This window comes from Palaemon carinicauda, chromosome 40 (assembly GCF_036898095.1).
Source record: "Palaemon carinicauda isolate YSFRI2023 chromosome 40, ASM3689809v2, whole genome shotgun sequence".
Taxonomy (NCBI): Eukaryota; Metazoa; Arthropoda; class Malacostraca; order Decapoda; family Palaemonidae; genus Palaemon; species Palaemon carinicauda.
The window spans coordinates 18,413,551-18,426,560 of record NC_090764.1 but is presented as its reverse complement, the minus strand read 5'-3'; the positions used below and the strand labels follow the sequence as shown (position 1 = coordinate 18,426,560).

The window sequence follows — 13,010 nt, the reverse complement described above, 5'->3', positions numbered from 1 at the left end:
GCAAGATACTGCAGGGGTAGAGGAAAGGCAGCAAAACCACCTTCCTCCAACGGATGACTAGTGATGTCTAAAAAATGCCAGGCCAGCTTCCTTAGGTTCATTTTGTATTCATCATGATGCCATACTAGCAGGTGAATGAACTGTAACTATTTCCAGCTTTGCTAAAATCTTGCTCCTACTAAAGGACAGTGGTTTGTAGACGTATAGACCCAAATTTGTACTGTTCTTAATTAGTGGAGGAAAAAGTTTATCAATTAATAGCAATAAATTTTCAATTCACAAAAATTAACAAGTTAAGACTTACAAGAGGTACCATAAGGAATTTCTAGCTGAGCCATACATTAGTTTTTTGCAACTTGCCTTAAAGCAGTTAAATAATCTAAGTACTAAAATCTTGGCTATTCAATAGTTTCTTATATGTCAAACTTGAATTACATAAATCAATATTATCTGTTAATTTAATCATACGGAGATTTGAGCAATTTTATTTCATATTTTGACCAATTACAAGTAAAAATTTCACAAAATACTATAACAAATTCAATCAATGTGATTGACAAGAAATAGCATCATGGCAGTAACACTTTCTTAATTGGTAAATCAAATCACAAATCTTATAAAATATAAATAACAAAACTTTTTACAAATATTATTTAGTTGTTTTAAGAGACTGGTGATAAAATATTGTGGATCACTATTTATTTAAACATGTATTGGCTATACTGTAACCTACTACGTTTAAAGAAATTCCTGTGTTTAGTTGTGATAAATAACAAAAATATTCATCCATTAGAAATCTGTAAAACAAGACAATATACATTTGACCCTAAAAGCTCTACAGTATTTTTCAGGAAATAATTTTAATGTTTAAAGGAACGCTGTCTAGTAACCACCTAGCAGTGACATCTGAAATAACTTTAAAGATATAAAAAAAGTCCAAACACGAGAATATTGTATCAATCTGAATGTTAAATTTCCCAAGCAGGTATTGGCAAATCCAGGATTTTTATCTGGAACATATGTTAGTAAAGTATAATTAACCCTTTTACCCCCAAAGGACGTACTGGTACGTTTCACAAAACTCATCCCTTTACCCCCATGGACGTACCGGTACGTCCTTGCAAAAAAATCCTATAAAAATTTTTAATTTCATATTTTTGATAATTTTTTGAGAAAATTTGGGCATTTTCCAAGAGAATGAGACCAACCTGACCTCCCTATGGCAAAAATTAAGGCTGTAAGAGCAATTTAAAAAAAACATACTGCAAAATGTGCTGGGGAAAAAATAACCCCTTGGGGGTTAAGGATTGGAAATTTCCAAAGAGCCTAGGGGTAAAAGGGTTAACTTATTTCTGTCATAAATACTGTAAAGTCTAATTCTGGAATGCTTTAAAGCCAGACGTAACTACCAACTACATTCTGATCGTAATCTACATAAATTAGTTTTGTATCCAAACTTGACGTAGACATCCCAAAGTAACACAGCCATTAACCCAGAAATATCACAGAGACTAATGTTAGAATTAGGATATATATATGATTAGTATTTTGTATTGGCATTAATCAATTACGTAATACTGATACAATGCTAAGATACACATTAAAATAATGGGTTTTGTTGACAATAGTAATATCCTCTGTACACAAATTATACAAAGTGGTTTAGGAATACTTACAATTCATGCATGAATATTGAATAAATATATGTTTGTATGTATATATAATACATATGTATATATAGTACATCTATAATTATATAGTTATATACATATAGTGAACATTATATATAATATATATGCATAGAATATATGTATATAATAATCATATGTACATTTAAATATATTCAATATGTATATATAATATATATGCATATATATCACATATATATAGTATATATAATGCATATTATATATAATACACACATATATATACACCATATGCATATATAAATGATGTATGCGAACCTATCGTACTACTATAACTTTTATGCATGTATATATACACTTGTTTTCATTCAGGACAAGTCATGGAATAAAGTGACTAGGTAACAAGAAAATGTTCTGTGATACAAAAAAAAAGGCAATAGAAAATCTTATTACATTAAAATACGCCATTAAAATATTGTTTACATAATGCCCTACCGATAGTTCAATAATTTGTTCAATTTGAGACAGGTTTCTAAATTCCCAACATATTAGGATCAATAGTTTTAACGACATAGTCGTGATAATACACCATGATTCCCATTGGTTGACCCAAGATGAGTGATGCCCACACGATCAAGTTTCCCCATCGAGGTCCAAAGTGATTTGCGACTTTAGTAGAAATGTAAACTAAAGGTACCTGTAATAATGAATACAAAATATTACTTAAAAATCAAATACTCATGATCTTTTCTGTGTGTAACTAACCACTATCTGCCAATATATGGTTAATGCACTAATGAGGAAAATGTTGAAAAAGTACCAACAGTCTTCTTTCTTTCTATCTAATACCTCTACTTGCAAATATCAGTACACATTTCTTTCATCTACTAAGATACCAGGCTCTTTTTCATCAATACAAATTTTTTCAGCAATTACTGTATTCAACTTGAGGATAGATTAGTAAAAAAAGTTTCAACAGAGTTCTCTAGGAACAGGAGCTAGTCAAAGACCCCAAAGACTCATGCATTTTTAATGGTTCAGTAAGATCAAATGTAGAAGGGTGCTTGGTTGTTGGTTGTGTCCCAATCCATTACGAAAGTGACAGGAATATACATCACCATGCTGACCTATGATCAAGGCCAACAAAAACACCATCCTCTTTGCCTTAGCACTTAAGGATGTTAATTTGGTCTTGTCTGCTAAAATAGAACTAGTGAATGTAGGGAAAATTAATTTTATCCTCTTTTACATGCCGATCTTAGTAAGAGACAACAATACCTTTGAAGGAATGGGATATTTTGACCCTGACTAGAGGACTCTTAGTTGCACTAAAAAAGACCCTGACTAGAGGACTCTTAGTTGCATAAAACAGACCCTGACTAGAGGACTCTTAGTTGCATAAAACAGACCCTGACTAGAGGACTCTTAGTTGCATTAAAACAGACCCTGACTAGAGGACTCTTAGTTGCATTAAAACAGACCCTGACTAGAGGACTCTTAGTTGCATTAAAACAGACCCTGACTAGAGGACTCTTAGTTGCATTAAAACAGACCCTGACTAGAGGACTCATAGTTGCGTTAAAAAAGACCCTGACTAGAAGACTCTTAGTTGCATTAAAACAGACCCTGACTAGAGGACACTTAGTTGCATTAAAACAGACCCTGACTAGAGGACTCTTAGTTGCATTAAAACAGTCTATGATTAAACAATTTATAGGAGTTTGGAGGAGAAATTTGATAACTATCCCTCTGCCCTTCATCTACATTTTGATATTTACTGAAATGGCTTTAGTTCCAAGAAGAGGTGGCGGCTATTAAATTTTCTGGCTGTCTGCCAAAACATGTTTGGGCCTCAGCTCCTCAGTAAAAGCAACTCTCTTCGGGAAATGAGACCACTGCAAGATGAACAACATGCAATCATAGCCCAAAACCTCATAGAAGAAAATTTCCACTGACCAGGATACCTACATTTTTCTATCAAAGAATTTGACTAGACAAACATTGGGTCATAAAATGTTTCATGAGAAGGGAAAGTGATTGGAGTAGAAAGGAATGAGGATGTCTAAAGAATGGTTGATTATAGTCATCCTCACATTCTATCCAGGGTCAAGGGGGCAAAGGAGTTCTTAGCCAACAAACAACATTCTCTTTATCAAAGGGCCAAGATCACATTGAACAATGAACCCTTTTTTTCCTTCAAGGAGACTAGGAGTGACTGGTCATTAAGATAGATTTATGACCAGTTAATGGAGACCAGGGAGGTTCTAAGTTTCCAAAAGTTCCCTTGAACTGTCACTTAAATAGAGTGCAGTGCAGGAATAGAAAATCAAAGCAGGGCCAATAATCCCAGAAAATGTTACAAGTGAGAGTGGTTGGTCTACACTGGCCTTGTGAGATGCTACAAAAGTGAGGCTGTTTCCAGCAATAATAAAAAATAGCAGAACTTGTAAAGTACCCTTTGGCAAATGTATGGCAAATGAAAACTCTTAAGTACTGTACTAGCTACCATCCACTTTTTTATAGATAGTGTATCTAATATGTACAGTCGAATAATACTTGTACTGTACCATCAGCCCCTAAACTCATCAAGGTTTGGAAGATATTTTCGTGCAAGTAAAACACTATTTATTAACAGACCCTATAGTATACCTACATGTGAAAATTAAGATGTCACAGCTAAATGCATATAATTTCAAGCTTATACTAAACATCACAAAATGTTTACTATTCAAATAAAAGAAATTTTTGTAAGTTGAAGTCTGTTAAAAGTTAATTGATAATTGTGTATAAAAATTAAAGAGAAGATTTCACAGAAACAAGGAAAAGAATATTATGAACACAACTATTTAGACCTGAAAATGAGAGCAATGGTCTTAATTTTCTTATACAAAACTAAAAGTCTGTTCTTAATGTTTAAAAAAAAAGACTTGACAGTGACTCGCCAACTGACATTTTCACTTACCTGTACCATCATCCCTAAGAAGACTCCTATTTTATACATGTGAAGGGGAATGGACACCAAATATTCATGGAGGGCAGCAGACAAGATGAACACCGCGAAAGAAGCTGAAGATTTTTTGTACTTACTCTTTATCATGGGAACAAATACATGCCTGCAATTAAGCAAATGAAGTTCAATGTATAAAATATACAAGTATTTCTAAATAAATTATACATATTCTTAAATATATTATTAATGAAGGATACTAAAAGTCAATTGGGATTTTACCTACCTGACAGCCCATTTATGTACTGGTAAATTCCATAATCTCCAAAATGTCCCCACATCCTTAGAATTCCACCAGTCTTGGTAAAAGTCTCTATCAGCAAATTTCAGTAGCTCTGCTAAGGTATTCAGAAATGAGTGAAAGCATAGGTAGAACCATGAAAGCCATAAAATGTGATTGGGAATCTGGAATGGAATGAAGAAAATACCAATTAGTGAAAATATAATGACTGACCCCTTTCCAATAATTTTAATATATTGATAGTGAATATTCCATTAGGACAAGTTGCTAACCTGGCTAATGAGGTGAAATGGCATATATAAGAAGTTTTTATTTACAAATGATCCTTTTATAATCGAGACAACTTTCCCCTTATTTTACATTTCATATATATTTCAGGGGAATAAGCAAAATAACTTAAAAGCAGGCTTTGTTATAAAAAAAAAAAAAAGTTTTCTCCAACTCACTCAGCCATAACACTAAAACTTGTTAACTTCCTTAGGAACTTTTGACAAAGTATCAGGAGTGAAATACAGTCAGAAATTCTGGGTATACAGAAATAGAATTGCTTGAATAACCTTCATTCGAATTTTACTAATAAAGTGTATGCAAAATAAACTACATTATACAGTACATCTGTATTAATGTATTAAGGGATTTTGACAAAGGAAAAATCTATTTCTGGGGAGATACCTGTGACGCCCTGTGAAAAGGGTCCTTCCTTACACTTTTCTGATAAAAATACTTCCAAATATACCAGAGAAAGTTAAAGTATGGAATGCAGAGGTTACTACCCTCGCTCGAACACCCAGTGGGCGTCGTGTATAAAGCAGGGGCGTGTGAAAACCACTATTCACAGGCTGTCTTCCATTTAGATAAATCCTTCATCAAAGGGAAGGGCCGTAACATATTGTGCTCATGTACCCTATGGTGTACTGTGTAATAAAAATCATTGTGATACTTACCGCTAACTTTAAAAGACGCTCAGTGCATCGCATGTAGTCCATATCCTGCAATAAATAAAAGATTGATTACAGTACAGAATATTTTAAAAACCTATAACCTATACAGCACGAAGATACATGTTAAGTAATGTTTTATTTTGTAAAATAGATTCATATAATCTTCAAAAAATATTTCAAATTGTCATAAAAGGGATTTTGACGAAGGAAAAATCTATTTCTGGGGAGAGACCTGTGACACCCGGTGAAAAGGGTCCTTCTTTACACTTTTCTAATATAAATCTTCCAAATATACTAGCGAAAGATAAAAGCATGGAATGCAGAGGTTACTACCCTCCCGCGAACACCTTGTTGGTGTCGTATATTTAACAAGGGCGTGTGGAAACCACTATTCACAGGCTGTCTTCCATTTAGATATCCCTTCATCAAAGGGGAGGGCCGTGGCAGGCCCTAGAGAATACAGTTGGGCTACCCCACAGACATCTAATATCAATTTGTCACTTCCTACATATACTTATTTGTTGGACTGTATTACTGTATGACAATAACTGTAAAAGTGTGCTACTTTTAAATCTTAGTGTCATAATCCTTCCAGAGAAGTCTGTCTATGCTAGATGTTCAAGCATCATACATAGAGCACTAAGTTTCACAATGTCTCTTATTTCCCACTCTCTTGTTGTGCTATGAGCGATATACTAAAAAGTTATTAAAAGTAATGAAGCCAAATTCACATATGTTTATACAGTAAAAAATAAAATACTGTATAATCACATCATATATATAAAACAAAGGAAACCTAACAAATTTTTATTTAGGAAAAGGTTTAACGAGAGTAGAAGAAAACTTAAAAAAAAATTGTTAGCCTTCATACACATCAATCAGAACGACAGCCTTTTATTGAAAGAACTTTCTGTATAAGGGTAATGCATAGTGTGTGCCTTGCACAGCACAGTGACTGTTCTAAAGGTTTGTTTTAGCAACTTTTTTTTATCCTGAACTGCTTATTTTCTACATATAACTTTGCTTCCATTCCCCTTTGTTTCTTATTACACAGCGCTCCACAATCGTCTGCTTTACTTTGATGTATTCTCATTTTCCATTCTAATTTAAATACAAATACTTTGAGCGAGCCTTGTGAAAGTCTTGAGGAAAGACAAGTGATCCTCTTAAACAGTTTCCTAATGAGTAATTAGATGCTGATAGAACTTTGTGTATTCTCTCTTGACTCTTAATGTACACTAATAGGTAACATGTATATTGTACAGTATACGGTAAGGTATTTGTAATCAATGTACCAGTTGAAATAGTACTTGCTCACAAAGAAGCACAGGAATCTTTTTTCTTTTAAGGGACTGGTAACTTCAATAAGAAATCTTATCCATTAATCTAGTCCATAGAATGTTCAGCTCTGATGTACCATGGTACCCTTTCAGTTAACCCTTTTACCCCCAGGCTCTTTGGAAATTTCCAACCCTTAACCCCCAGGGGGTTATTTTTTTCCCAACACATTTTGCAGTACTGTATATTTTTTTTAAATTGCTCTAACAGCCTTAACTTTTGTCATAGAGAGGTCAGGTTGGTCTCATTCTCTTGGAAAATGCCTGAATTTTTTCAAAAGATTATCAAAAATATGAAAAAAAAAAAAAAATTTATAGCATTTTTTTGCAAGGACGTACCGGTACGTCCATGGGGGTAAAGGGGTGGGTTTTGTGAAACGTACCAGTACGTCCTTTGGGGGTAAAAGGGTTAATTGAATGAGTCAAAATTTCATTATCAGACACCTGTAAGTCTAGTTTAGATACATGGTATCTACTATACTCATATTCTTTCTTTCTTGAATGTTATCAAGTGGAGAACCAAAACTTTTGACACACACCACTCAATGCCATCAAGATGTAAAATCAATAATTAATAGATTATTTACATACATTAAAGTAGTTTGAAAATTCTGAAGACAATAAAACACTTACTGAGAATGGTTGAAAGGAGTTTTTAACACTTGGAATAATCCACTGTTGAAACATGGCCATGATAATATTGCTTATGGCTATCACTTCCAGTATCCTACGCAACAAGAACCTGGTAAAAGCAGGATAGCATTAGAACAACAAAATTAAACCAATAGCCATAGAAGAAGAGATTTTATAGTTAGTAATATATTATTGTATAAACAAAATCTATATCTGGATATATTTTTTATAAAAGAGAATAAATATGTTATGCAGAGAATGATTATGCCATCTTATATAGAAAATAAAATCAAGAAATTATTAATTCAAAAAGCATCTTGATTCTGAAGTACACTTGAATAGTCTAAAATTCAGATACAGTACTTGTATACTGTATTCCATCGAATGAAAAAATGCTAATTCTTAAGAAAGTTTTATTCTTAACGAGGTTTGGGACAAGTTTGAATCTCCTAAGATTGAAGGTAGTTTGACACTGCCTAAAAACTTATATTAGGTAAACTGTAATACCATAATTTCAAACTTCGACTTGCAATTGAAAGGAACTTCGGAACTGGGTACTGAAGACATTTTCTGTACCAATAATTAACTACCTCTAAATTTAGAATTTATAAATACTCTTTCAAAGGTGTTTAACAATATAGTAAAAATTAATACAATTTTGAAAGCTGTTGTATCAAATATTGGTACTGTACTATTTCTGAAGTTCACCACCAATGCTTTGTAATACAGTACAGTATTTCAGTGACATACCTTTTTCGAATTCTCTGACTCCTTGGGAAATTGAGCTCATAGCACAGTGTTGGAGCAATTAAAAAATAGTAGAGATCACGGAGCGTCAAGTTATCGGGGTAATTTGTCAGATGAGGTAAAATGACGCTGTCTGTTTCATCTTCGTTAGCTGATTTTTAAAGGGAAAAAAAAATTATTTAAGTGCCTGTGAACATGAAAATACATAATCATTAAAATCATAGATTTGTAGAATTATTTTGAACTTGATTTCCCCAATTGGTTGACTATCACTAGAAAAAAAAATAGTTTCTCAGAACATAAAGATCAACTTCTATAATGAGTTTCATAAACACAATACTCTATATAATATTGATGCCTTGATAAGTATCAACAATTTATATCATGGTTAGCAAATATATGCTGTACTGGTAACAGATTAATTCTTAGTTTTATTCAATTGGAAGGATCCTTTAAAACCTAAAGGTAAAATAGATAATCAGCCAATTCTTCTACTTACAGTTTGCCATCTCCATGGATGATAAAACTGATTTTAGCGTAGGAAAAATCTATTTTTGGGTGAGATAGCCATGTCGTCCTGATGGCAGCTTCCTACTGTATAATATTTCTGCCAGTGATATTACAAGAGAATTACCGTCAGGTATCACGGGGTTCTAACCCCCGTAACACTATCCTAAGATATCGTGTATAATCAGGGACGTATCCGTAGATAACCATAGATATCTGCACCCCTAATAGACTTAACCTAGTCTAGGAAACTAAGGGGAAAGATAAGTGAGGAGCCGTTACATATCCTCTCCCCTCATGGTGCTGTTCATCACTGATGATGCCATTCCTTTCTTCGTAGCGTCCTACTACTACTGTACGTGCCAAGGGTGTATAGCATATGAGTACTGTATGTGGAAAAGAGAACTCTCCCACATTTTATGCATACTATTGTACTTTCAAAGAGATAACTCATTTGTAATTTCTAATTTTATTCTTTTGATCGAGCTATGCTGTTCTCACCCCTGATCACAAACTGCCCCTCTGATTATACATACATACATATACCAAGGCACTTCCCCCAATTTTGGGGGGTAGCCGACATCAACAAATGAAACAAAACAAAAAGGGGACCTCTACTCTCTACGTTCCTCCCAGCCTGACTAGGGACTCGACAGAGTTCAGCTGGTACTGCTAGGGTGCCACAGCCCACCCTCCCCCGTTATCCACCACAGATGAAGCTTCATAATGCTGAATCCCTTACTGCTGCTACCTCCGATTATAAACTTAAAATTATCAAATAATATTGGGGTAAATAACTTACCATCAATGTCCTGGTGTTTTTTCAGAGAAAAACTTCTCGTTCGAGTAAACCTCTTCTTATAGGTTCTATTAGATCGACACCAGTGATTGACCTGTATGTATGACCATAGCTTCAGGAACAGAACGGTGTACACCATGCAGATAAGTGTACGGCCCACTGGAAGAAAATTGGTAAATGTGTATTCATTCAGTATTTTATGGATATACAATACACGCTACCTGTAGTTAGATGTTATTCCAACAATTTAAATTAGTCTGGATACTTTGAAAAACTTTAGGCCAAAGGATGTTCTTTACTGATCTATAGTATTCTGTAAAAAATTGTATTTAGTTAATCAGATTTATTACTTAAATATTTACAATGCAGTCATCTTTCATCATTATCGAGATTACTGTTCCCAGACTTCCATATACACAAAAAAAACCTCACTTTAAACCCCTTGGTGGCTCCTACCCTGTTATGCCATCTATCAGGAAAAACACTAGCACCTGAGACCATAAGTACCCCATGATCGTTATATTTTTGTTATCCTCGTGGATTTCTGCATGCCCTAAATAACCTCTTGATATCACTAAAAGTGGAGAAGGGGGATTTATTATAAAAATTCTGTTTATTTCAATGTCTTGCTTGATAGTCATTGCACTGAGTATAGTACTGCACTCTTTTGGGAGGTTGATATAACAATTTTGTGGTAGGATGAATGTTTATATATTTTGGTCTTATAGCACTTATACTTGTCTGTATTCACATATTAAATTTAATGCAAAGTTTATTGGATTGAGGATTGGCGACATTTAACTAGCTTCATTGTTTTGGATGATAAGATTTTTTTCTGAACATTACCAGTGTAAAATACAGATGTAATAGCTGTTATGATTTAAGATTAATATTTAGATCAGTTAAAGCAACGAGTCTACATTCGTTTGCTGTAGATTGACTTGTCCATCTGGCCGGTGAGTTTACTACAAGTGAATTCATGCAATTGGGAGGAACCTGCTAGGTGGAGAAGATCAAGGAGGAGGCAAAGAATTAAATGGCGAGATAAGCTGAAGGATGATCCAGAGAGAAGAGGTATGGTGAAAGATACCTTTGTTAGATGGCATTGAAGAGGACGCATCCGGCAACTGACCCTCCATGCAAGAATAAGTGGTGTATAGAAGAATGCATTGATTGTATGTGTGTTTGTAGTTAGTTGCATAAAATAGAAAATAGTTAAAGCGAGTTAGATTCTAGTTCAAGGTACCGAGACCCATCTACAACATCCATAACCGTTATTGTATAAATTTCTCTCCATTTATTGCTTTTCTTTCTTTTTTGTCCTTCAAATCACAGTACAGTACTTTACCTTATATTTCGATAAGGTCCACTTTTTATTAATTCGTTCGTCAACAAATCCTCACTTGAACAGGATACTCTGGTGTAGGTCCTGCTCAGGTGCTACTATGATTCATTCCAATAGATGGCTTTATAGGATTTAAATCCTTCAGGAAGGAATCAGAAATAATGAAAGGGGGGATCTTTTGATTTTTGTTTGGAGGTCGGGAAGTACCAGCATTAAAAATTATACCAAGATGACTATTAGGTAAGATAAATTCAAATTAAATTCACTCACATAAGCTGAAGAGATGAGTCCATAAACCTAATATCACTACAGGTATGCTTAGAAGAGTTGCTAAATGTGTTCCGTGAATGTATGCTCCCAGTTCTCCTGGAATTTGGTCCTGCAAAGATGCAAAATAATAAAGATTAACTTAAATTAGTAAGTTAATTTAGTGAAGTAAGAGAGAGAGAGAGAGAGAGAGAGAGAGGAGAGAGGAGAGAGAGAGAGAGAGAGAGAGAGAGAGAGAGAGAGAGAGATTCTAATAGAAAAATCAACATTTATAATCTTTAATCATATAAAGTATTGAACAAACAACTGTTAGGTAAGTTGAAATATTAAGAATAAACAAACTCCAAAATGGTTTTAAGGAGAGAAAGAAAACTTAACCAAATAAAGAACAGAAGTATTGACAAAGAATATTTCTTATTATTTTATAGATGAGCTATACTCAATTTTTTTTTTTTAAATGAGGCGCATTTGCACAGACTCGCAGCTGTGACCTTTTAGCTCGGAAAAGTTTCCTGGTATCTGATCGGTTAGAATTAACTTGTCCAATCAATCAGCGATCAGGAAACTTTTCCGAGCTAAAAGGGCACCTCTGCGAGTCTGTGCAAATCTGCCTCACTGAAAAGAATTGACTATAGATATGGCAATAGACTACATAAATCATACTGACCTTGGCTAAGAGTTGTTCCATTTTGTACACAAACAGGATATGTAGGTTCGAGCCTGAAAGAAAAAATGGTTTTCAAATTATGAAATAAAACAATACATATATATAACTAGAGGGGCGCTAGGTAGAGCGCAGACCTCCGCCGTGGCAGCTTATTGCTCGACTGTGACCTTGACCTTGACCTTCCAAAATTCAATAATTTCCAGCTTTTACATAACAGTAAATCCATGCAAGTTTTATTACTCTGATTAAAATTGTGGCCAGGAAGTTCTTCACAAACACACACACACAAACAAGGGGTAAAACATAACCACTTTCAAACTTCGTTGGCGGAGCCTGAGGTAATAAATTCATAGATAAATGTGTATGTACAAATAATTTATACACCCGTTTTGAAGTTCTCAGATTCTACAGATTTAAGTTGTACTTACTCAGGAGAAACAATGGCGTCTGGAAATAGTATCCCTCCCCATGTTCATCTTTAATCAATTGTAGCCAAGAGATGGGGTTGATACGGACGCCATATCTGCAACAATTAAAAGATTAGCTTTATCACACTATATATTTTAAATCATTATTTAAATGAGTCGAAGAAGACGCCAGATCGGGCATTAGAGGATGGAGTTCAATTTTACAAAAAACAGAAAAATCTCACGAGTTGTGTGTACTAATCCAGGACGAAAATGGAAAAACGGAGCGGTAAATAAGGGTGAAATTGGCCTTAAGGATAAACAAACATTATGTATGAATAAGCCAGCGATTTTGGCTTGATTTAATATAATATCGTTTATTGAATCTTAGTACGTAATATTTTTTTTAGGAGTTGTGTAGTTTGTTAAGTGAATCTATTATCATGTAATATTCTTTAGGAATTAT

The 13,010-nt window shown here is 34.1% G+C and overlaps 1 protein-coding gene across 1 annotated transcript in view; it reads right to left on the bottom strand.

Annotated features, from left to right (window-relative positions):
* Positions 1-469: 469 nt before the first annotated feature.
* mdy (midway) overlaps positions 470-13,010 on the bottom strand; it is a 100,995-nt gene continuing 88,454 nt past the window's right edge. Inside the window, exons 5-14 of the mRNA XM_068363389.1 lie at positions 12,566-12,660; positions 12,138-12,190; positions 11,474-11,582; positions 9,862-10,017; positions 8,556-8,703; positions 7,806-7,914; positions 5,839-5,883; positions 4,880-5,058; positions 4,609-4,759; positions 470-2,343 (exon numbers count right to left, since the gene is read on the bottom strand). Coding sequence (XP_068219490.1) covers positions 2,179-2,343; positions 4,609-4,759; positions 4,880-5,058; positions 5,839-5,883; positions 7,806-7,914; positions 8,556-8,703; positions 9,862-10,017; positions 11,474-11,582; positions 12,138-12,190; positions 12,566-12,660 — 1,210 coding nt within the window. The 3' untranslated portion in view covers positions 470-2,178. The remainder of the gene's footprint in view (positions 2,344-4,608; positions 4,760-4,879; positions 5,059-5,838; positions 5,884-7,805; positions 7,915-8,555; positions 8,704-9,861; positions 10,018-11,473; positions 11,583-12,137; positions 12,191-12,565; positions 12,661-13,010) is intronic.